The sequence below is a fragment of the Leptonychotes weddellii genome, chromosome 16 (assembly GCF_054177405.1).
Source record: "Leptonychotes weddellii isolate Sample4059 chromosome 16, ASM5417740v2, whole genome shotgun sequence".
Lineage (NCBI taxonomy): Eukaryota > Metazoa > Chordata > Mammalia > Carnivora > Phocidae > Leptonychotes > Leptonychotes weddellii.
Window position 1 is genome coordinate 16,984,354 of NC_138384.1, and position 24,262 is coordinate 17,008,615.

General features: G+C 58.8%; 1 protein-coding gene across 1 annotated transcript in view; it reads left to right on the forward strand.

Annotated features, from left to right (window-relative positions):
• Nucleotides 1–24,262, forward strand: part of ATP6V0D1 (ATPase H+ transporting V0 subunit d1) — a 38,088-nt gene that overhangs the window by 10,160 nt on the left and 3,666 nt on the right. Inside the window, exons 2-4 of the mRNA XM_006741486.3 lie at nucleotides 13,386–13,557; nucleotides 21,737–21,915; nucleotides 23,280–23,359. Of these exons, the coding sequence (XP_006741549.1) occupies nucleotides 13,386–13,557; nucleotides 21,737–21,915; nucleotides 23,280–23,359 (431 nt within the window). The remainder of the gene's footprint in view (nucleotides 1–13,385; nucleotides 13,558–21,736; nucleotides 21,916–23,279; nucleotides 23,360–24,262) is intronic.

Below are 24,262 nucleotides of genomic sequence, written 5' to 3' on the forward strand. Positions count from 1 at the left end.
CCAGGATCATGACCTGAGCCGAAGGCAGTCGCTTAACCAACTGAGCCACCCAGGCGCCCGCCCCTTCTCTTTATACCTGAAGACTCAAGCCCAGGGGATTACTTGAGGGCCCAGGCTGGGGCTGGACACCTCTGGCTGGTGACCAGGCCAGAACCCCCGGGCTCCTGTTCAGGTAAAGCTCAACTGCTCACCTCTCACCTGGCCACCTTTCCCTTTTCTTCTCCCCCCGCCACCGCCCCCACCCCGCTTCCGCTTCTTGCTTTTCCTTCCCTGATTACATCTTGCGCGGGTATAGACTTTAGCATAGGACCTGATAGCCCCTGTTTCACAAGCCCTGCCCCAGAGGTCACGTCAGAACTTGCTCTGCTGGGTGATAACACACTTTTTTTTGGATTTTACTCCGTGATTTCTTGGGCTTGGTTTCTGAGGTGGAGCCAGTGACTGTACCCAAGCCTAGGTAGGTAGGGCCTTTTGCGGTGGCCTCCGAATCGGCAGATGTGAGCCATCCAAGACCCTTGAAGAGAGGCTTTCTGGGTGGCCAGCGTTTCTGGATGGTAGAGAAGGAAAGGCCCCAACATCTTAATTTAAATATTTTGCACGGAACCCTTCTGGAATGTACTAGTCTCCCTTTCCTGCTTTCTTGGTGGCACACACTGAGCATAGCAGAGCTTCTCCCACATCAGGGCTGTTGGACTTCAGATGCAAAGAACTGCTGTCCCTGAGAGCCCAAGTCCGCTTCAGATAGTTTCGTTCCTGGCCCCCTGTCAGGCTGCCCACTTGCCCACCCCACTGTAGTCGGGGTGCCTGCTACAGCACCCCACACCCTTTTTCTACCTCGTAGCTGTTCTTGTGCTTGGGGCTCAGCGGTCAGACACACTGCAGCTTGTTAGAAGGTCTGCATCCAGAGCGAACAGGTGTGAGGACACGAAGTAGTGGCCTCTCCTATAAAACCATCTTTGCCTGCTCCGGTTCAGGAGCCTCAGGGTCCCCCTGGGTCGCCAGGACCTTTCTTGAGTTCTGTGTGCGGTGGGGCATCAGGCAGACCATGGCTTCCTTTCCGGCCAGCTGTGTGATGCTTAGCAGGTGATTTAATACCCCAAAGCTCATTTGGCCGCCCGTGAAATGAAATCCCGTGCAGGCTGTGAGCATTCAGCAGCACAGTACCTAGCCAGAGTGAATGCACAGTAAGTATTTATATGATTAGATGAGGGACGACTCAGCATTGGTGCTGTGGCAGACGACTAGGCTTTGGTGTACAGGGGAGGAGAAGCTAAGGCCCCCGTCCTGGAGGGGTGTGCCGTGTCAGAGATTATCTTGTTTCTGGGTTATTAAGCACCTGCTTTTTGAAAAAATTTTAAAGATTAGTTTTTTTAAGTAGGTTCCACACCCAGCATGGAACCCAACACGGGGCTTGAACTCACCACCCAGAGATCAAGACCTGGGCTGAGATCAAGAGTTGGATGCTTAACCGACTGAGCCACCCAGGTGCCCCTCAAGATTTTTTTTTTTTAAAGATTTTATTTAGGGGTGCCCAGGTGGCCTCAGTTGGTTAAGCTGCTGCCTTTGGTCATGATCCCAGGGTCCTTGCATGCTCTCTCTCTTTCTCAAATAAATAAATAAAATCTTTAAAAAAGTTTAAAGATTTTATTTGTTAGAGAATGCGTGCGTGTGCACAAGCAGGCTGGGGTGGGGGGCAGGGAGGGAGAGGGAGAAGCAGGCTTCCCGCTGAGCAGGGAGCCCATCTTAGGGCTTGATCCCAGGACCCCGGAATCATGACGTGAGCCGTAACCGACTGAGCCACCCAGGCACCCGCCCCTAAAGATTTTATTTTTAAGCAATCGCTGCACCCAACATGGGACTCAAACTCATAACCTGGAGATCAAGAGTCGCCTGCCCTACCGACTGAGGCAGCCAGGCATGCCCGCGCCTGCTTTTTTTAGATATGGCATTAGGCGGTAGAGGAGGGGCAGGGGTTGGGGAGAAAGCTGGATCAAGGGCTTTGGAGACTTGGGAAGGTCTGGTTGAGCTGGGAAACAAGAGTGTAGGGGACTGAGGATGGCCACACCTCCTCTGCGGTCTCTCCAGTCCTGCTCCTCAGCAGGCTCTGTCTTCAGTGATGCAAGACCCACCAGTCCCTCCTGACCAGACTCAAGGCCACGTTGTCTCCATTCTGGCTTTCCCAGACTCATGTTTACCTCAGGCCTATTGCTTGCTCTGTATGACACATTCCTGTGTGGCTTTGTGGGTGCCCGCAGCCTCCACCCCCAGGGATCGCTGGCTGGGGGGAGATAGGGACCAGAAATCTGAGGCAGGGATTAGATTGGAGGGGTGTGTTGAGAGGGAGGGGGGAAGAGTGGACCCCCTCGCTGTTTACAAAGCCATCCTCCCTGTGGCCACAAGGGGGTGTGCCATGACCGCTGGGCTGGAGAGAGCCGGGGAGGGGTGTGTGGCTGACCGAGCTAGTGAGTCAGCCAGGCTGCCTCTCCTCACCTCTGCACAGCATCTGCCTGTGGCCACCGTCCCTTGGGACTCCGTCTGGGCTCTACCTCCCTCACCCAAGTCCTAGTTGGCCTTCTCAGATTAAGCAGGACTCACGGCTCAGTGTCTCCTGTCTGTCCATCTCTTCTTGTCCTCACCTCCCTATGCCCCAGCTTCCTGGGCTGGGAAGGAGAAGGCCAGGGGACATACTCGGAGGCTCTCCGCCTTGGTGCTGAGCACACGCTGCTCCAGCCTTAACCATCAGGCTGTCCTCACCTCCCCCCCCCCACCAGGCCAAGGCCATGCAGGTGGCTCTGAGAGAAGTAGCTACAGCACAGTGTACCCACCACGAACCAGGGGTCGTTGGGGCTCCAAGCGGAGTTTGAGGCTGCCGAGGGATCGGGATACTTCCCAGACTCCCAGAAGCACCACTCTTCCCCATGTGGCCTCCACTCTTGTCGGGCAGCCCTGGTCCCTCCAGGAGAGGGAAGATTCATCCTCAGGACAGACTCCTTTTCTCCCAGTCTCCTTCAGCACTTTAGGGGATGCATACAGGTACACATGGGTAGAGTGACTCTGGGAAAGGTCCAAAGTAGGCACCCCAAACTCTGTAGGCACTGTAGGTACACACAGTCATGCTGGAAAGGGGTTGTTAGCAGGTGGCTGACAACTCTTCTCTTCCACTCTGCACCCCAGTTTGGGGGACCTTTCCATTGACCTTCCCGGCTTCTGCCTCATCTAGCACCTACTTGGCTGTTCTGCGCTGGCCTTCCTCCTCTTTTCGAGGCGGGAAGATCAAGACTCTGAAGGGCCACTTAGTAGGTTTGGCTCCTGTTCTGTAGCCACACACGTGCTCTGGCTGTTCTGCATCCAGCACCCTGTAGCTTGAGGGCCTGGACTGGGGCTGCCCCCCTGGGAACTTGAGTGGTCCTAAAGAGCGGCAGGCAGACTTGTGGCAGGGGAAGGGGGTGTGTGGAGGAACAGCCCTGACTGCGTGCTGGGCACTGCTTTCCTGGCCAACTCTGGCCTGGCCCTGGGCACTTGCCCAGATCTTGTCTCTCCTTGGCTACTCAGGCAGCGACTTTTTTCAGGCCTTAACCTCATCTGAGGCTTTGCATGTGGCTGGCAGATGGGGCTTTCCCCTCTGAGGAATTATCTTGCTGTCCTCACTGTTGCAACTCCACCTTCCCTGCCTTCCCCTGCTCTGGTGGCTGCTCAGAGGCTCCGCAAGCCCGGGCCTCCCCTGCACCTGCTGTCAGTTCTGCCAAGGCTGCTCCGTGGGTACCCAGGCCTCTAGACTCACCCTGAGCCCTTGAGTGGCCCTTAGGGGCTGAGTCGTAAAGGGTCGATGTGATCTAGGCCTGACCAGGGTGGAGAATGTCAGAGCTGGCCAGCCTCCTAGAGATAACCTTATCCAACCCTCTTATTTTACCTGGGAAATTGGGTCCGGGTGAGGGCCAAGGGCTTGCTTCCAATCTCTGGACACCTGTGTTGGCTCCACCTATCCTGTCACCATACAGTCTTTGGTTGTTTCCTTCTTATCCCTGCATATGTTCACTGAAGGATGCCTGAACTACGCCTCTGTGTGCCCGGCCCCTGGTTCAGGAAGTGGTGGTCAGGGTCAAGAGAGCCTGCTTTGGGGGCCTCTCACCATTCCCTCAGGCCTTGCCACACGGTATCTAGCTTAGAGATTAAAGGGTTGGGAGTTGAGGAATATTGATGAGCTGCAACACATGACCTAGCACACAGGGCCCTAAGGCAGCCAAGGCATGGCTTATAGCTCACCCATCCTCCCCACCCACTTAACCCCTTTAGGCTCCGAGGCAGATACCCTGTGGCAAGGCCTGGGGGAAGTGAGGGTCCTGGAATGTTATCCTTCAGGCCTGGCCCACGCTCCGTGTCTCACCCCCTTTCTCCATTGGCTTCTATCATTGGGACCTAGCCTCTGCTATGAGGCTCCCTGAGCAGGTAACCACCTATCCCAGGGGCTGGCCCAAGTCCACAGGACGGATCATGCTCAGTCTGGCATGTTACTGCCTACCCTGTACGTGCCCTGCCAGGCCCTTGAGCAGGTTGGGTAAGTGGGTCTGAGGGTACTAAACAGGATCAGCCTGGATGCTTACTGCTCCTGCCACTTCCTGCCCGGCCCAAGCCTCTTGGCTCTGCTGGTCATGGGTATGGGATGGGTCAACTCTGCTTCTAGCCTGGGCTGTTCAGTCCAGTTTCTATAAGCTGCAGTAAATGAGACTTTATGCTAAAAGCAGCATGGCTCATAGCCCCAAATGAGACTTGATCTGGTGAGCCCAGCCATAGGGCCTAAGTCTAAGCAAAATGAGTATTTCCATAGCTTTGGCTCGAGGCCTTGCGGAGCTGGCAGGATGCTCCAGCCAGGATCCAGTCTGACCTGGCTTAATCTCACTGTGAATAGTAGCCACTGGGGGCCCTAAAACTGCCCTGTCCCCATCCAGGTGAGCTCCAGCTTGCCTTAGCATCCTTCCTCCAGAGGTCTGTGCATGTAGAACAGAAGCCCAGCATCCAGGGCTGACGGGATCGCTCCAGCGGCGCAGGCCCGTGGGCCTGGGAGCCAGACACGGGCATGGGCCAGCTTCTGAGCAAGCTCACCGCCACAGCTGGCCCTGCCTGGGCTGCCTGGCACCTGACCATGTCGGACCACTTTACCTCTCTCACTCACACCCAGGCAAACTTCACATCTTTGGTAAAATGAAAAGCTCTTCCTCGCAGCCCCAGATCCACTCCCACCTGCAGGTTCTATAACTGTGGTGGCAAGAAAGAGCTGGTTCGGGTGCCTGAGTGGCTCAGTCGTTAAGCGCCTGCCTTCGGCTCAGGTCATGATCCCAGGGTCCTGGGATCGAGCCCCACATCGGGCTCCCTGCTCCGCAGGAAGCCTGCTTCTCCCTCTCCCACTCCCCCTGCTTGTGTTCCCTCTCTCGCTGTGTTTCTGTCAAATAAATAAAGAAAATCTTTAAAAAAAAAAAAAAAAGAGAGAGAGAAAGAGCTGGTTCAAGGTCAAAGTGCAGGGCAGCAGCTGAGGTGTGGCCTCCGCCTCCCAGGGCGAGGCTGGGCTGCTTGGTTCTCAGGCTGGTCAGTGGCAGGGAAACACAGGCAAGCTGCCCTCTAAGCCCTGTGTCTCCTGGGACAGGCCAGTCCTGTGGAGCCTTAGGGCCTGTGTGGAGATGTTCTGGTGAGGGGATATCCAGGCGGATCTCCGCTCAGTCAGAGGAGAGTTTCTTGGAACTTGCCCTGGATACAGCAGTAACCAGTTCTGCCCCTCCCTTTGGCACAGGGGACTGTCGCCTGCCTGGCACCCTTCTGACTGTTGGATAGGTTGACTTCCTCATGGGATATGAGGGATGCTTTCATTCTCCCAGCTGCAGGGACGAGGTGTTCCTAAGAGCATGAGGGTAATTAAATGTGGCTCTGCCACCACCTGCCACCTGTCTCAGAGCAGAGAGAAGGGTAGTAAAGCTGGGTCGGGCGCCCTGCTGCTCCGGGACATGGGGAGTGACACTCCCATTTGATCCGTGTATCTGGTGTGCTGGCGAGCGGTGCCACGGGCCCCTGGTGTCCGCTGGACCACCTCTGTGGATCAGTCCCATCCCCCTCTGTGAATGCCTCACCTCACTGAAAGGCCTCCAACATGAAACGAAATGGTGGTCCAGGGACCATGGAAGGAGAACTCTCTGTCCTTTCCCTGCAGGGGCCCTGCCGCACGCCAACTGAGACGCAGTAACTTGCATGTGGCCCTGCCAGCAGTGGACTCCAGGTTCTTCCCGAGACTGCTGGCCCGCCAGCCTGGGGGCTTCCCATGGACCAGGAGCTGCCTGTTGGCCGCACCACCTCCTGCCTGCTCCCAAGGCCCCCAGGACAGCAGCTCAGGGTGTGGTGGGTGGTGCAGGCTGGGGTCCTAGCCTCTGTCCAGGTCCGCGGGGCTGCCCAAAGTTCTATATTGTCTTGCTGGTAGGTGAAGTGGGACATGGGCTTGGGGACAGGAGGCCCAGATGTTGGGCCAGTTCTGTTCCTCCCTCCGTCGGAGACAGCAGAGTGGGGCCTGTGTGTTTGCATGCTCATGCTGCACAAGGCCCCCCATGGCCTTTACAGTGAGGAGGAGGATATGCCAGATGGAAAGGGTCGGGACAGACCATGGGGAAGAAGGGCAGGGGCATTCATCAGAGTACCAAGTAGGACAGCCTGAGCAATAGGCTGGGGCCGAGAACATGTACCACCTGACTGGTGCTGAGGGTCCTGGTTAAGAGGCTCTGCTGGGATCCTGTCTGCCTGGAGGGACGGACTATGTGCGTACCGCTCCGTTCTAACACTGCCTCTGCTCAGCGTCTGTCACTGGTGTCCTGGCTGGCGGGCACCGCACAGCCTTTCACCAGGTGACTGGCCAGGAGCCTGGATCCAGAGGGATCCACAAGCTGCTCAGAGCCAAGCTGTGGGACAGGATTTGGACCCAGGTCACTGTGGCTCCAAAGCTCAGGTTCTCACTTCCCTGCCCCACTCAGCCACCTAAGGAGCAATGTCCAAAACCAGTGATCTGGCAAAATTGGTCTGCAGAGCGGGGCAGGGGGCAGGGGCTGTGGCATGCATCAGCTGACGGCTGATAGCTAGATCTGTACTGGCCAGGGCAAGAGACCATGGGCATCTCAGGTGGAGGAGTGGGCAGTGAGGAGGTTCTGGAAGGGGAACGGCAGGCGGTACCTGAGGGAGTGGAGGAAGAGCTGGCATTTGATAGGACGAGCTGGAACTCAGGGTTAGTTGGTTGGTGTTACGTGAGGTTGGGAGGGGGCCTGTGCTGGGCCCTGGCAGAGGTCTGGGGGTGAAAAGGATGCTTAGTCTGCGCTGCGGGTCCCAGGTAGACCCCGGGTTAACGGTTTCCGTGCTGTGGCTCCCACTCTGGGAGTTCCAGATGTGGTGCTCTGACCCTGCAGAGCCAGCCAGTGCACACATCTGCTTTGGAGCTGATACGAAGAAGAGGTCTCAGCCACCCCCAGAGCCTGGGGAGGAGACTCAGGCACAGCACATTTGCTGAGGCGGGGCTGTGGCTCCATTGGGCCATCAGCCTGGCCATCTGTCCGTATCTGTCCATCTGTCCGAGTTTGCCTGCTTTGAGCCCCTGGAAGTTGCAGCTTTAGAGAGCATCTGGGGCAGAACAAGCCCTGGAGGTAGAAGCCAGTTCAGTCTCTTCCGAGTAGACCCCTCACCTGGGTGCAGGGCCGTGGTAGAACAAGCTCCGAGGGGCCCCAGCACCCTTGAAGGGAGTGGCAGGGTGGACATGCTGGGCTCTAGGGAGCAGATTTGCACATCTGGTTTTACTCAGCGGGCCGCAATTCCTGAAAACCCCTGAGCTCCCCAGGAGAGCATCGTTGAGTGACCTCTGGAAAAGCAGAAGTGAAGTCTGGGAACACACTGTCCTCTCACACTGTGCCGCGGCCAGCTGGCCAGCGGGGCCCCTCTGTGGGCCATGAGGCCATGGGTGAGTGGAGAGCAGGGGGCCGCCCCGCCCGGGGTGCTGTGCCAGGCGCTGCCTGTGTGCCTGCTGGGCCCCGGGGCCAGTGTGGGGCCAGCCCCCTGGCACGGGCCGAGGCCCTCCCTTCTTCCTGTCTCCCTGGGGCCCTTGGGGAGGGGCTCCCGCTCGGGGCTGTAAGGGCCACGTGCTGCCTGCCCCTGGGAGTCCTGGATGGCCTGAACGATCACTTTCGGGGCTGGCAGGATCTGGGAAGGGTTTCAGGAAGTGGATGGGGAACGGGGCTGCCTAGCTGCCACCGCTCAAGGCCTGGCTGGGACTGGCTGCCAAGCCCACACTTTGTCCCACCCAGAGAAGGGAGTGCTGCTCAGGCCAGGCGTCCACATGCCCTCTTGCTAATCAGGGGCTGGATGGTCATCAGAGGTGTCAGCTGGGGCCAGGGCTCTGCTGCTGAGGGGTCCCGACCTGGAAGACGTGGGCTGAGGAGTAGGCAGGGGGTGAAGGGACGGGGAAGCTGTGGAGCCAGCTTGATTCTGGTGTACGCTGTGAGCCGGGGGAGGAACAGCCGTGCGGGGTGGGTGGGGCTGCAGCCTGCCCAGGGGACTTCAGAGAGCTCAGCAGAAGCCTGCAGGAGCCAGGGCCGTGATCTTTGACAAGGGCAGACTCAAGGCGGACAGTGGTGCCCTATGGAAGAGGGAGGGCAGAGGCCTCTGGCTGAGGAAGCAGCCCTGTTTCCTGCCCTTGAGGGGCTTTTTCCCGAGGGCATTCTGTAGACATCCCTGAAGCACTCGCTTGGGACGGAGATCATAGGCGAGTCGCCCTAGTGAGAGCATGGGACCAGTAGAGCAGAGAGTTGATGACTGAGGCTGGGGCGGTGCTAGGGTTGAGGGCGTGGGGCCTCACAGACTGTAGGGAGGAGGCAGGGCTCTAGCCCTGAGGCCACAGAGGCCGCTGGGTAAAGGTGACAACGACTCGCTGGAGTTGGACGACTTCACTCTAGTGACGGTGTGAGAGTGGTCTAGGGAGCAGGAGCCAAAACGTGGGGCAGGAGGCCAGCAAGAGGGCACCATGGTGGTGAGGAGGCCTGAGTGGCACCGGAAGATGGGAATTGTGGGGAGAGTCACTGTAATATTGGGACAGGCGACCCTGGGAAGCAGAGGAGGTAGGGGAAGGTCCTGGGTGGGGTGAGGGGTGCTGAGGAGCAAGCCCAGAGCTCTCAGGGGAGGCTGGAGGCACTGGGAAACTGAGTTGGGGGGTTTCCTCTGAGGAGGGGTTTAGGTCAGACTGCAGAGAGAACTTCCTGATAGCAGCACCGTCCTCTTGGACATGAGAAATCAGCCTCTGAGGAAGTCTTTTTGCTATGAGAGCTCCCAAGCTGGCCAGACATTCCTGGTGCTGGGCCACAGATGGGAGGATTTGGGGTAGACAGCTGGGCTTGTGGGTAGACCAGAGCGGTCCCCTGAGTGTATGCTAACCAGAACACTGCTCATGCCTCAGCCCCGGCACGTCTGGGGCTCTCAGGGGCTGTCACTGAGGCTGTCAGGCTGCTGAGCTCGAGGCACAGAGTAGAAGTAGCCCCTGCCTTCCCAGAGCCCCTGGCGTCCTTGGCCGCCCTTGGGGGCTGGGCCAGGGCTGGGTGGCTGGGTCTCCCACGAAGCTCTCAACGAGTTCCAGGCCTCTACTCCTGTGTTTAGATCCCACCCCCAGGCACACCCCTTTCTCTGCGTCCCTCAGAGCCCACAGGAAGCTGCTGGTGGTGGTGGAGGGGGTGGTTCTAGCGGGCCTCCTCCCAGTCCTGAGGACTGTCTGAAGGGCCTGGGGCTGCCCATAACTGGTTCTGGGCGCCAGGTTGCTTGAACAGGGTCAGAGCTGGTTCAGAAGCCCTGTGTGGTCCAAGCAGAGGGATCGGCTAGTCTGCCTGCCTCCAAGTCGCCTTCTTGGCTGGCAGGCTGTCCCCTCTCCCTGGTTCACAGGGAGACGCAGGGCTTGGCCAGGGAAAGTGGTCTGGAACGGCCCTTTGACATCATCCCTGGGGGCCTTTAAAAAATGAATTTCCTGGTAAGGAAGACTCCTTGGGCCTTGGGCAGGATTCTCAGTAGAGTCTCCCGGATTTGCCGCGATCTGACAAAAGCCAGCAGAAACCAGGCAGCTGTCTGTGCTCCAGCCCCCCTAGGAGCCACAGCTTCCCCAGATGCAGCGTCAGCAGAACGCAGGGCCAAGGCCCCGGGGGCTTTGCTGTCAGGCCTGTGCTGAGCCCCGCGGGTGGGAGCAGGCAAGGAAGAGCCCACCCCTCAGCTTTGACCCTCTCATTCACATGCACAAGTTCCTGGCTTCTCTAGGAATAGACGTGGCCTCAGGTGATACCAGAGGGGCTTGCTGAGCATGATGTCAGGTGGGCAGCGAGTGTCCAGGCTGCCTCCAAGGTCATGAGGGCAGCATGCCCTCTGCCCCCTGCCCCCTGCCAGCTTTTCTGGGACTAAAGTCTGTCTAGGCAGTTGGGTCCATATCTGCAAAGCCCACCCTGGGCCAAGGGCCGTGGGAGAATGTGGTCAAGGATGTAAAGGGTGGGGGGGAGGAAAGGAGGCCAGAACTGGAGACCAGAATCCACCAGGTTTGATCCACATCCCGGCCCCTCGACACCTGACTGGGACTCTGTATAGGTTTCATGTTCCCTCTGATTGCTCTTTTCTAAGTCTGTGAAATGGGCATGGCTGGGAGGTCCAGCGCACATGTTGCTCCTGGCACGGGACTAAGTACACAGCAGGGAGCCCTCTGTTTCCAGTTAGAGTGGGTCTGGGTTTCCCCTCGTGTTGGGGTGCTGACTCCCACCTGACCAGTGTATTGGATGGAGAGTCAGTGGGAGCTGGAGAGCGGGGAGGGTACTTGGGAGTGGGGAAGCTGTGGAGCGTGCCTTCCCAGCGAAGAGAAGCCCTGTTTAGAAAGGCAGAGGCAGGGCACACTGCTGGAGAGCTGAGGCTAGGGGGACAGCATTTAGGGAAGCCTCCAGCAGCACATGCAAGGATGCTTTGGAGGGGAGGAGGCAGGAGGCTGGCCTGGGGCCCAGGGCCTGGACTTGCTGTCCCAGAGAATAGTGGGGTCACTGGCATGAGGGGCCCTGCTAAGGGGACTGGGTTTTGCCCTGGCCTCCAGGCCCAGCTGTGAGCTAGAGAGGAAGGAGTCTTCTCGACTGAGATGGGCTCTTGCTGGCTGCAGTGGCTGGGTGGATCAACGAACAGGTTTGGTCTGGCAGCTACCGCACTAGACGGTCTGACCCAGAACACCACATTCCAGCCCCAGCTTCCAGCTGCTGTCGGCTCTGCAGCTTCCCCTAGTGGGGATTTGAGCACCTGCTGTGCCCTGGCCAGAACCCCTTGCCCACTTTGTTTTTCAAGCGTCACAATGTGTGATAGATACAAGTATATTAACTTCAATACTATAGTAAGAGGGATCAGTTCATATACTCACTCTCTGTTTTACACCCACAAAAACCACTTTGAGAGCATTAATGATCCCTCAAAACTGATCAGTTGTGTGCAAGTAAAACCATGTTTCTTTTAAAAAGAATTCTGTGCTTTTCCAGGGTCGAGGATGTTAAAATCTGGCACATAAAGCCCATTACTAGAGGTAGGAATACAAGGTGATGGACTATTCCAGCAACCATCAGTTATGGCTAAGAATTTTTCTCTGACAGCCAAATGGGTAATTAAACATTGCAACAACTTGAATGCCACTGAGCAAAACACCTTCTCTCACCTATGCCTTAGTATAAGCATAGGTGGGCCTTGGCCAGACCATGGTAGGGATGGGGAAGAATGGAACCCAGGGCAGGGACTCGTGGCAGACAGCCTGGGGTGAGGACGTAGGAGTGTGCACACCTCCTGGGCCAAAGGCAGCAAGGTCCATGGGGTAAAGCAGGGGGCTGGTGGCTTCTCCCTGCCCTACCTTGCCCTCGGTTCTTTCCCACTTTTGGGTGGCTGTGGAGAGAAGGAGATGTGAGTGGCAGGGTGATGGCAAGAGCAGCAGATGGTGAAGGCCTCCTGCAGGCTTCCCAAGGCTAAAGTCTACTCTGTGAGGGCCCGGGAGCCACAGAGGACATGAGTGCTGGTGGCCACCTGGGTGCCACCCAGAGCTGCAGGGAGAAGACATCTCAGCCAGGGGCGCACACGCCCCTCCCTCCCTCTCACCTCCCCCTGTCACCTGCTCCTTCATCTCTCCTTTAGCACCCCTGACTCCAGGCTGGGAACGTTCTTCTCTTGATGGGGTACAGGGGTAGGGACTTCAAAGGAATTATGTGCCACACTGACCCTTCCTTTGAAGTGGCCCCAGATAGCATGGCCCTCCAGGCCCACAGACACACAGGGAGGCTTGATCAGGGGGGCTTGTGGAAATGTTCACGAGTGATACCCTTTCTGTCCTCCCCTGGACAGCCTCCCCAGGGGACAGAAAACACGTCATTCCTTACAGCAGAAGCCGGCCTTGGCTGTTGGGCCTTCATACACGCACGCACGCACATATGGGTACCTTCTTGGCCACTGTCCTTGGTACTGCTGTCGCTGCTACAGTGTCCCCCATTTCAAAATCCAGGACTAAACCCATCTGCTGTCCTCACCAACACTCTCCCCAGACTTTTGTCCATTCCCCAGTTATTTACTGAGCATGAAAACGCACCAGAATATACTCTGTTCTAGGCCCTGGGACACTGCAGTGGCCCCAGATCCCTGCTATCATGGAGCTTACGGGTCCTGTGACGGGTGGAACAGTGTTACGAAGAAGAGCGGCACACGTGAAGGGACAGGGTGGTGAGGCTGCAGGAGAGGTCTTTGAAGAGGGGATGTCTGAGGAGAGAGCATTACTTTCTAGGCACAGGGACAGGGAAGGCCCAACCTGGCATGTTCTCTCATCGTCTCAGTCCTATCTTGGTGTCCACTCAAGTCCTGCCTCCTTTATTTTATATGCATTGTTTCTGCCCAGGGTGTGTTGGCTTGCTCTTCTAGCCCTGAGGCTCTGGAGGGCAGGGCCCACGTCTTACCCTGCTCTAGGTTAAGGCCATCCCAGAGCCCACCATACAGAAGGGCCTCAAAGGCAATGGGCTGTAAATGGCACCCGGGGTTGGGGTTTCCCAGGCCTTCTTGTCCTTTGGAGGAACACTTGTTCTACTTGTGCTTGGCCTCTGAGGCCCAGTGTACTGGCTCATGGCCCAAGGGTCTGGGACATCTCTGGAGCCTTGGCCTGACTGCCCTGGAGTAGGCCCTGAGCCAACAGGGAGGTGAAGGCGGGGACACGAGGTCAGGGTAGCAGCAGGCCACAACTCTAGGGGAGAGACTGGGGCCCAGAGTCCGGGTGGGGATGGGGTCTTGGGGTGCTGGGGAGGCTCAGCATGGCCAGCCCTCACCCCCCCACCCCCTGCCTCGGCTTTCAGACCTGAAGCTGCACCTGCAGAGCACTGACTACGGCAACTTCCTGGCCAATGAGGCCTCGCCGCTGACTGTGTCAGTTATTGATGACCGGCTTAAGGAGAAGATGGTGGTGGAGTTCCGCCACATGAGGAACCACGCCTATGAGCCACTCGCCAGCTTCCTGGACTTCATTACGTAAGTGTGCCCTGGGGTGCCTTCCCGTCCCTCTGGGCAGCATAGCTGCGCCTGGTGCAGCTGGTCTAGCGTGGGCTCAGGCCAGCTGCCCGCAGGGTCTTCCTGGGCTGTGTGGCTGCGCTGGCCGTTCGGCAGCCCTGGGCCTCCAGGACACCACCAGCCACTTCACTGCTGCCTGGGAAGCTGGTGGGCAGGCAAGAGTGTCCCACACTGTCGTGTTGGATGAAGCCCTTTTCCCTGCACCCCTGGCATTACAGAGATTGGGGTGGGGAGACCAAGGATGATGGGAGCACTTTTCCTCCCTCACCCTGCAGCATGCACACTGAATACTGCTAGGTCCCCACTTCCCATCCTGGGGTCAGGGCTAAGGGCATGGGCGGAGCTCTGGAGAGCCAGGTTCTTGGAATGCACCAGTCAGGCCCTCTGGCCCTGTCTGAGCTGAGGCCCATTCTCCATCTTCTCTGTCCATGGCCTTGGGTCTTAGGGAGAAGGGGGAGGCTGAACACCTGGCTGCCTTTCCCATTTCCCCAGGTCCCCATGCTTATCACCCTTGACTGCCTGGCTTCCCCACTGTCTAACCGTTGGGTGTAGCCCTGCCTCCACTAAGCTCCTGGAGAACCTGAGCAGAAGAAAGGCCCCTAGGTCCTGCAGGCTGAGGGGGAGGGGCACGTGGATGAGGCAGCCCCTGCTTGCCAGGTATGCCTGTGGAAACGGAGCTAGAGAGGCTCCTTCTGCCAGGATAGCCCAGGAGCCAGGAGCCAAGCCTGGTGAACCAAGAGATGGCCCCAGAGGTGTGACTGGTGGCTAGCTTAAATGAGTGTGCACTGTGTTAGTGGAGTGTGTGAGTGTGTGTTGTGGGGAAGCATTTCCAGGTACTCTTCTGGGCACTGTTGAGCTTTTACCATTCCCTGATTTTGGTGCTCCCACCCGCCTCCTTGGCACCTGGCACACCTGCCTGGCTTGGTGCTTCCTGCCTGCCCTGCTTCTCACCCCTAGCAAAGAGAAGCCACTTACTCAAGATCCACTTGCTCAAGGAGGGGCTGCAGCTCTGCAGAAGGGCTCCCTCCTTGGGTGGAGGCCACAGGCTGGGACCCTTGAAAGGCTCGGGGAACCTGCCCAGGCTGGGAAGCGGTCTCTTTCCCGGCCACAGGTCTCCTTTCTTGGGGCCTTCTTGCTATCCTGGCTGGGCCTGTAATCGCACCTCCCTGGCTCTGGTCAAGGTACAGACAACATGACATGGTCCTTCTGGGGCGGGAGGCCAGAGATGGGGCATGTCTTGTGCTGCTGAGTTGGGGGTCACGCTGGAGCGTCCCATGTGTCAGTCAGCCCCCTGTCCCGGGCCTGCGGTATCCCTTGCCCCAAGGCCAGAGCTGGGGACATACCAGGAAGCAATGCATGTATTGCCAGAGCCCAGCCTTCACCTTGTTTGCACAAGGCTCTTTCAGCTTCCTGATGAATGTTCTGGCCTTGCCAGCTAGGCTGGCCAGAGGAGGCCTGACCCATGCCAGTGGTCAGAGGGCAGTTGCCATCCATCTCACTGCCCGCTTGGCCACCTGCCTGTGCAGCTAGCTCCTGGCCTTTCTTGGTACCCTTTGAGGCTTGGTCGCAGCCTGCCAGGCCATGAAACTGGAGAGGGCTCCGAGCGTGACTGAGGCCGCACAGCTGCCAGCTCTTTGCTGGAGGTTGGCTGCAAGCAGCAAGCGTGCTTAAAGCAGCCAAGCACTATCCTGTGGCAGGCCGTCACTTCCCCGCCCCTTCCATTCATGGGTGATCGTGGCTTAAGTCTTCCCATCTCCTCATTCCTGCCCTCACTCAGGAAGAGCTCAGCAGCCACGTGTCAGCCTGTCTGAGCCTGAGGTTGCTCGTTCTATGACCTCGTCATCTCCAGTGACCCACTCCTCTGCTCTCCACTCCAGCCGCCCCCACCGATGGCTACCCAAGGCCATGTCACTACTGGAACTGTTCCACCCCAAAATCGCTGAGTCAGCCCCCCGCCGAGTCAGGCCCTCCAGCCCACTCTCAGTCCCTTGTGGGACGCGGGTTCCGGACTTAGCAGGACACTGGGCCTTGCTTCCTCCCCTGTTGCCCCTTCTGTCTTCATTTTTCTCCCTCCCCAGCTGAGGTTCCCTGGTCCATCATTTGAGCACTCTTCGGCCAGCATCTGCAGCTCTCTTGGCTGCCCGTCTTCTGGTCCCGCCCTGGCTGGCAGCCCCCCAGCCCTGGAGGAATCCCAGCAGCCTCTGGCCTGGAGGCACCCTCCCCCACCTCCACAGCCTGGAGCAAAGCTGGGGAAGCCGGCCTTGCGCGGTGATCCCTGCTGCCAGATGTGCTGCTCACCAGCACAGCTGGCCTCGGCTTGTCTTTGCCCGGCCGGCCGTTTGCCCTCCCTACCCAGCACCCCGCAGCCCCCCGCCGAGGTCGGGAGAGCACCTCACCATCTTGCACATCACTCCCCTCCTGCCCCCAGCCTTCTCTCTGGGCAGATGGCTCACCTTCCTCCTCCATGGAGACAGTAGAAACCAGTCACCTCCCAGCACCGCATCTGTGTCCCCAACCCTGATCCGAAGGCAGAGGCTCCCTCTTCTCTTGGGTCCTTCTGCCAGAGTCCCGAGCCCCCTCACCCCACTCCCTGGACCCTGACTGGCCACTCACATGTACTCACCTGTCTGTACAGCCACCTTCCACTTCCAGGTTCTTCCTATCAGCATCTGGACAGTGCAGATCTCTCACACCGTTAAAAACCCACCTCCTGAGGCCTATTCTTTTACACGCACTATCTGTTCTCTCACCCCTGCGCCCAGCCCTGCCCATCCTTTGCGTCCCCAGTCTGCTCCCAGCCCTCCCATCACTCACCACAAGGCCCTGACCAAGGTCACCGCTGACCTTTATGCGGCAAGGGTTCCAGGCCTCATCAGGAGCCACGGCCCTCTCACCCTCACTCCCACAGCATCTCTGCCATTTCACTCCTGCCTCCCTGTCTGCTCTTGTCCTCCACTCCACCTCCTCCCCTTCCTCCTTTCTGGGTCATCCCACAGTGTTGCAGAAAGTGGGGATCCCTTCCGTCGGGGCCAGGGCCCGTCCAGGGCAGGACCCCGAGACGGGGAACTCACACCTGGCTTCTCTGGGGAGGTGGCTGTGTGGCTGAGGGGAAGGGTGTTTACAGGAAGAATTAGAGGAGGGGGGCTTCTGGCCCGAGGGAACCATACATGTCCTGAGCAGCTGGAGCATGGAGCCTCCAATCCTAGGGATGTCCAGAGGAATGTAACCAGAGAGGAGAGTGTGGTTACCTCAGGGAGGGGAAGCGTCTGCTAGTGGCTCCATCCTGGGTGTGACTACTTGAAGGAACAGTGCCATCATTGTCCACAGACAAAGCTGGCCCCACTGGGGTGGAGGTTGGGACCACCACGAGAGATCAACTTGGCTCCATCCCTCAGAGTCTCTTAGTTGCCTTCAGAGCTGCCCCTGGGTGGCGGGAACAGGATTCCCCAGGAGGTGATGGGTTCCTTGTCACTGAAGGTGTGCAAAAAGAAGGAGGTCAAGGCCTTTTCTGCCCTCCCATGGTGAAAGACAGGGGTCCCATGGTTTTGTAGATCCCTTTGGCCAACACACATGACCAGTATCAGCTCTGGGCTAGGCCCGGCGCCAGGAGGGAGGGGCGTGTGAATGCAGTGGGATGTGGGTGCTGGTGGTGGTGTGGACAGCTTCTGCAGGGGCCTGTGGGCAGCTGCTACAAAGAGAGCCAGGGTCATAGGAGGCTTCCCGGCATGAAGAGGACTGCAGGGTCAGGTGGGGTTAGAGAGGCTGCTCAGGAGAATGGGTGGTGAGAGCAGAGGCAGCTGTCTGGTGTGGGGCAGACAGGCCTTGAGCAAGTGAGAATCTGTGAAGTAGGCTGTCATCGGTCATGTGGTCTTGAAACGATTTAGCTCAATTTCATGGCGATAAACGTAATATGTCACTGTACCAAGGGTCCTCTCTGGGCCGAGCCATTAACTTGCTTTGAGACTTGGGATGGAGCCTCTATTAGGCTCTTTTGGCATTGGGAGGGGCATCTTGATCCAGGCCATTCCATGACGGCTTCCCATAGGAGAGTAGGCCCTGAAAGGGTAGCTGGGACAGTTGCTTGTGGGAGGTGAGTCTGGTCTCTGGGAAGTTTCAAGTGGGCCTCAGAGGCTTTGTCTTTAGATGAGTGAGCCTCCCTGGAGGATGCCTTCCCCCTTGAGCAGCGGCCAGGTACCTGTTGGCAGAGCTTGGGCCTGGTAAGTGGCACCATCTGGGAGAGGTGAGGTCCAATCTTTCTTCTGTACCAGGGACCTCAGTGCCACCAGCTGGAGTGGGTAGCTGGAAGGAGGCTTTGTCCCAGGACAGTGGCCTCCAGTACCCAGCAGGCCTTTTAGCGTACCTGCCATTCTCCCCAGAACTTTATGCGCCACGGGCCACAGAGGCATCGGGTTACCTTAGGTTACTCCCTATCAGGTTACCTCCTCTCCTGGCCCTCTGGCCCTCTTTTTTTACAACCACTGTTTTTGGGTCCCAGCAGGGTCTCTACAGCTGGGGCTCTAGACCTGCCATGGTTTCTGGGCCTGCATTAGACCTGTCTCCGGCCTTGAGAGTGAGCCAGCGGTGACCCTCTTTTCCGGAGACTGAGGGAGAGCTCACAGGAGCTCTTCAAGGCCCAGAAGGCTTAGGTCAAGTGCGAAGACCCAGCTGGGCCTCTGAGGAGGGGCAGGATTTTGATGATAAGGTCAGGGACTCAGTAGCTCTGCTGTGGGGTGCATTTTGGTTACACCTTCTGCCCTGGGCAGGGCTCTGCAGGACTCTGATGCGATTGAGCACAAGTACTGTTTAGGAGCAGCCTCTGCTGGGAGCTGTAGGATGGACAGACTGGCAGAGGTACCTAGCCATCGGGGGCTCCTCACCAGTGCCAGGCCAGCCCCCAGGGCCAAGATGATGAGAACATGGAAGCGAGCCATGCTTCTCCAGCAGGTGGCGCCAAAGGGTGCAGCAGAGGGACCAGGCTTGGCTAGGGGCTCTGAAGACTTCTTGGAAGAAGGGCTTCCTAAACCCCAACCCGAGACTTCTGTGGGCCCAAGCTGAGTCTTGTAGGCTCAGGGTGAGGGAGGGCCTCTGGGCAGAGGAATACAGACTCCCCAATCCCCACCCCACAAGGGCCTCTTTGGCCTGGCGGGCAGCCGCCTGTCCACTCCCCAGCTGTCTTCCTCTGGAGGGAGATGCTGACCAGCTGGAACCTCATTTTCTCCTGTTGAGGCCAAATGAGGGGAGGATTGGTGGAGTGGCTTTCTGGGGGCAGGGAGGCAGCTGCTGAAGCCAGGCGAGGAGGAGGAGGATTTCCCTGCCTGCTGAAGGCCTTGGCCTTGGGGGAGAAGCAAACAGCCAGCACCATCTCTGCCAGGCCTGCTCTGCCTCTTTTCTCCCAGGAAAGACGATTCTGACTCTCACTGGGCCGAGGAGAAAAGCAGGGGCTGCTTCTGCAGCAACCTTGTCGTTGACTCAGGGAGAGGGAAGAGCGGGGCCTGGCACAGGATTATCCAAGACTGGCCTAGCCTGGGTTAGAATGGGGCGCTGGAAGGGGCTGGGGATATGTGATCAGAAGTGGCCCTTAATTGGCTCAGAATTTTCCTTGGTGCCCAGCCAGGACTTCTAGCAGGAGAGGCTGGGGGTAGCTAGGGGTTTCTACCACTGGCCCCCACGTCTGCTCTCAGGCCTGAAACGTGAATCACAGCTGGCCTGTTCCACACCTTTGGAGGGAAAACAGCGAAGCCGGGATGGTAGAGTCTTCCCGCAGGGCTCTCCCCTGAGTCGCCACCAGGACCCTGAGGAGTATGAGCGCCTCTCCAGGACCCTGACCCCAGCCCACCCCCAACATAAACAGATACCCTGAGTTGTGGACACAAGGAGTGGGGAGGTTTAGAGAAAGAAAACTGGCTTGTGGGGATCCCTCTGAGAAGACAAGGCTAGATGGGGAGTGGAGTGCCAGGGCATGGGGACCCTGGAAATGGGGACATAGAGCTCAGCTGTCCGGTGGCATGGCAGGGCTGAGTGCCTGTAGTCTCTCTTCTTTTTTTGGACAGTAGGGTTGCTGATGCTGGTGGTTTGGGGATCAATAGGATAATAAAGGCCTAAGAAGTATGTTCTGCCCCCTGTCCCTGTCCAAAGGGTTGTGAGAGTGTAGAAGAGCATCTTCAGGGTGGGGGCGGGGGTCTTTGTGGCTGACTTGGGGAACAGGATGGCTGGAGTGGGGCTGGATGGGATGCAGGTAGAGGGCTGCGGGAGGTGACATGTAGTCCTGTGGTACTGTGCTACGTGAGATTCTGGAGGCATTGGGAACGAGGGATGCTGTCTAGGGTGGAGGGGATGCAGGCTTGGGCTGGAGGCCAAGGCACAGAGGGCACAGAGCTCTCGCGAGCTGTCTCTGAGGTCCCTCTGCTCTGCCAGCTCTGTCAGGTCAGGGGCAGAAGGCTGGCCATTTGGGCTTCTTGGCTTGCAGCTACAAATGAGCCCCACCTGAAGCCCTCAGTTTGAGAAGGGGGGGGCCTGTCTCTTCTTAGTGCACATCCTGTTGCTGACCCAGCCGGTTTGGGGGCGGAGAGAGGGCAGCTGCCTGGCCCCAAGCCCAGGAGAGCAGAGGTCGCAGCGGGGCGCTGGGCTGGGTGGGAGCTGAGGGAGGGCGCAGTAAGCAGGGGGAGTGGGGGTCAGGCCAGGACAGGAGCTGTGACTTCTTCCTCCTGCCGCCTTCCTGGAGGGCCTTGTGGGAGCTCCCCACATGGCTGGCCCTCTGACTTGAGGCCTGGGCCACCCCTTTCCCATTTTTCTCTTGGTATTTAGGGCCACTGCTCACCAGGGGTCTTCTGTGGACAGCTTCAGCCTTCCCAGGACAGGGGCCGACCTGCGGGCCACCGAAAAGCTAGGGCCAGACCTGTGCTCAGTGGCTGTTCAGGGCAGAAGCCTCCACCCCGGCTCTGACCCTGCAGTGGTGCCCCGCCCCCCGGGCCTCATCCACTCCCTTATTCCCCGAGTTCATCACTGGTGACAGGCTGGAGGAATGTTGTGGTCACTGCCACCTGACTGTGCCTGGGGCCTTCTCCCGTCTTCACCCTGTGCCCACAGAGGCGACTACACGGCTCTGCCTCAGCTCCTTTGTGGCATTGTCTTAAACTTGCCAAGTCTGCAGTGGGCCACCCCACCCTCCCCAGCTCTATAGCCCCCTCTGCTGCCCATGCGCTCTCCAGAGCGCAGAGCCAGGGGAGCCTCGGCCTGGGATGACCTGAGCCCTGCCTCCAGGCCTCTGGGTCTCCTCCAGGCCTCCTGGCTGGATACCTGGCCTTGGCCTCTGGGGAGGCCTCCTCCTGCCCAGGAGGAGGCGGTGCCCTGCCTTTGGAGTGGGGCTGCACAGGGCAGCTATCTACCTGTTTCATCTCTGCCAGACCTGGGGCCCTCCTTCACAGGGGCCCTCCCACTGGCTCCCTCTGGCCTTGCCTCCTTCTCTGCTCTCTCCCCACTCTACCCCTCAGCCTCTTCTCTCCTTGCTAACCACCCCCAGGCCTTCCCCACCCAGCAGCCAGATTGACCCTAATGGGACTATGGGACTCCCTGCCTACGTCCTGCTCATGGATCCCTAGCGCTCAAAATGCAGTCAGGGCCCTGAGCCTGGCCTGGAGTACCCGTGTCCAGGCCCCAGCCTGCTGGCTGCACCAGCCTGGTTCCCTCCCTCTGCCAGCCCTGATCTGTGCCCAGTTCCTCGAATGCGGCAGGCACTCATGAATGCCTCCAGGCCTTTGCACACGCTGTTTCTTCTTCCCAGAGCACACTTTCATCTCCCAGTTCTTTCATCCCCCAGGCTGGCCTCGCAGCCCCCTCCTTGTGCCCTGCCGGAACTGTTCACACCGTGGGGTAGTTACCTGTTCCCAACCACTGAAGGGGGCGTGATCTGTGCCACACCCCCAAGGGAGGGGCCGTGTGTGTCCCGGACTCCTGGCGCTGGAATATAGGGGTGCACCTGGGCAGGGAGGTGAGCCAGTGGAGCCGGCCCCAGCATCCTCGAGGCGGCATCACCATGGAGGGGCCGGGGACCTGTGCACGTGGGGGCAGGGCGCAGTGCTGGTCGAGGACTTGCAGACCCCCCTCCCTGACCGGCTTCCCTGCTGTTGTGTGCCTCTCGCAGTTACAGCTACATGATTGACAATGTCATCCTGCTCATCACGGGCACGCTGCACCAGCGCTCTATCGCCGAACTTGTGCCCAAGTGCCACCCGCTAGGCAGCTTTGAGCAGATGGAGGCTGTGAACATTGCACAGACGCCTGCCGAGCTCTACAATGCCATTCTGGTGGACACGCCCCTGGGTGAGCCACTGGGGCGGAGGGGCGAGGCGGGGGGCAGCGCCTCCATGCAGGGTTCCTGTGGGCACCCCTGGGGGTGATGCTGAGCCAGAAAGGGAGGCCTGCCCCCTGCTGCTTGTCTTTATCTTTCCGTAGACTTCCCTCTCATTCTCTCACCCTGCCTTCTGCTCCTTTCCTGTTGCTTTTGCTGGGCCAGGCAGGCTACCCCCAGGGCCTGACTCGGAGCATGTAACTTTGTGAAACTGGCCAATTTCTCAGGATGCAGGGGAGGGCGGAGCTCATGGAGAGGGGAGAGGCCCGGGTCCCTCAGAGTCTTGGGAGCTCAAACTGTGCTCGATTGTGGCCCCAAGCTGGGCCAGAGTGGCTGGCTGCCTGTGAGGCAGAGGAGGGAAGCAAATAGCTTCACTAGCCTCCACAGAGCAGGTCCCAGGGGCCAGGTCAGGCAGTGTCCGGCAGGATGCAGGGTTCGTGTCAGAGGCCAAGAAAGGAAGGGGAACTGGGAGCTTCCTGCAGGGCCCCGCCTAGGCAGTGCTGGCTCCTGCCTGTCTTGGAGGCTGGGGAGAAGGCACTAAGGCTGTCACCAGCTAGTGCCCTCATAGGCGCAATCCTAGCCCCCAGGGCACCACCTCCGGGAAGCCTCCAGGGTTAAACCACTGGGTTACAAGCTGCACTTGTTTCTGTACTAAGAGGCCTGAGCCCTACCTGCTGGGCATATCTGCCATAGACTCTCCCAGGAACTCTGGGCTGGTTCTGGGCTGTTTGTGGCTTCTCAGTTTCTCCATCTTTAAAGAAGAGACAGACCAGTGAGTCTGAGGGCCCCTGTCAGGGGAGGGGGCTCTGTCCTGCTCTGGCCTCCACTTTCAGCCCAACAGTGGCCCTCTGGGTCACTGGTCCATGCCCACCCAGCTCATTCCTTGTCTGAAAGAGAAAGAGGCTGGTTTCCCAAATGTGGGCCCCCGGCCCTCCCGGGGGTTGCAGATCTGTGGGCATCAGACCCCAAATCCACAGCTGCCCCTTAAGGAAGGAGGATGTCATGGCCTCTTACGCAAGTCTGTCTTTGGCATGGTCTGAACTTGGGTCTGCCCCAGAGGCGATTAGATCATGTTATGGCTGGCCGCCTCTTTATAAATCAGTTTTAGGAGCAGGGATGCAGGAGAAGCTCAGGTCAGTGCACATGGCCCCGAGTATTGCTTCTGCCACTTCCAAGGCAATTGCCCAGGCGGGGTTGAGGAGGCCCCCAACCCCTAGGCAGTCAGGCCTTGTGGCAGGAGCCCTCTGTGCCCTGCAGGGGTCGCTGAACAGCAGCTGGATTCTTGCCTAGGCTGAATCCAGTCACCCCCCCTCACCCCCACGTCTTTCTTCCCCAGCGGCCTTTTTCCAAGACTGCATTTCAGAGCAGGACCTTGATGAGATGAACATCGAGATCATCCGCAACACACTCTACAAGGTAGTGCCCTCACCGGTGGTGGGGGCTGGCCTCTAGGTGGGGGCCCCTGGTGTGGTGGGCTGGTGGTTTAGGTGGGGTGCTGGGACAGGACGCAGCTGCACCAGGCTCCTGTCCTGGGGGCTTATCCACTTACTTGCTGGCTCCCACGATGGGTGCAGGCTGCATGGAACAGGTTCTCCATCTCGTGGCGCCTGCGGCAGGCCCTGATAAGATCAGCAGGAGTGGCTGGTGCCCCACAGCTTGGCCTGTCAGAGCTGGCTCCTGGATGGCCGCTCCCCCCTGCATCTAAGAGGGTCACGGGCCACCACCCAGGTCAAAGCTTTCAGGTTTACCCCGCCTGGACTGTTGCCAGCAAGGACAGGCTTTGAGCAGAGGCAACACTGTGCTCAGTTATGGTGGAGGGAGGGACCCAGCCAGGTGTAGCCAGGTCACCACGTCCTTCTCGGGTTTCCAGGCCTAGAACCAGTGTCATGTCCCAGCATCCGCATCCCCCACCCACCTTCTGCTTCCCCCCAGGCTTTGGCACAGGTTGGTGACCCCTGGAGATAGAGTGAGCTTGGGATTCATGGGTCCGCACTGCCCTGGCCCAGAGAGGCTAGGAGCAGGGCTGGGAGCCAAGGCAGGGGGCCGGCCAGGGACCAGTGAAGGACATTTGGGACAGACTGGGCTCTGGCTGTAGTGAGGCACTGAGCTGTGGTGCCAGGACCCCTGATGGGCTGCAGCTCGGAACATGGATCAGGCCCCGAAGTGGGGGCTGAGGATAGCCCAGGCCAAGGGCCCTGCTGACCTAACCCTGAGAACATCTGTCGGTCGGATCTTTACAGTGAAGTTCTTCTCCTGCCTGGGTTGGAGCTAGGGGACCAACAGAGGGCCGCCGCCTGAGCTGAGGCCCTCCAGTCTCCC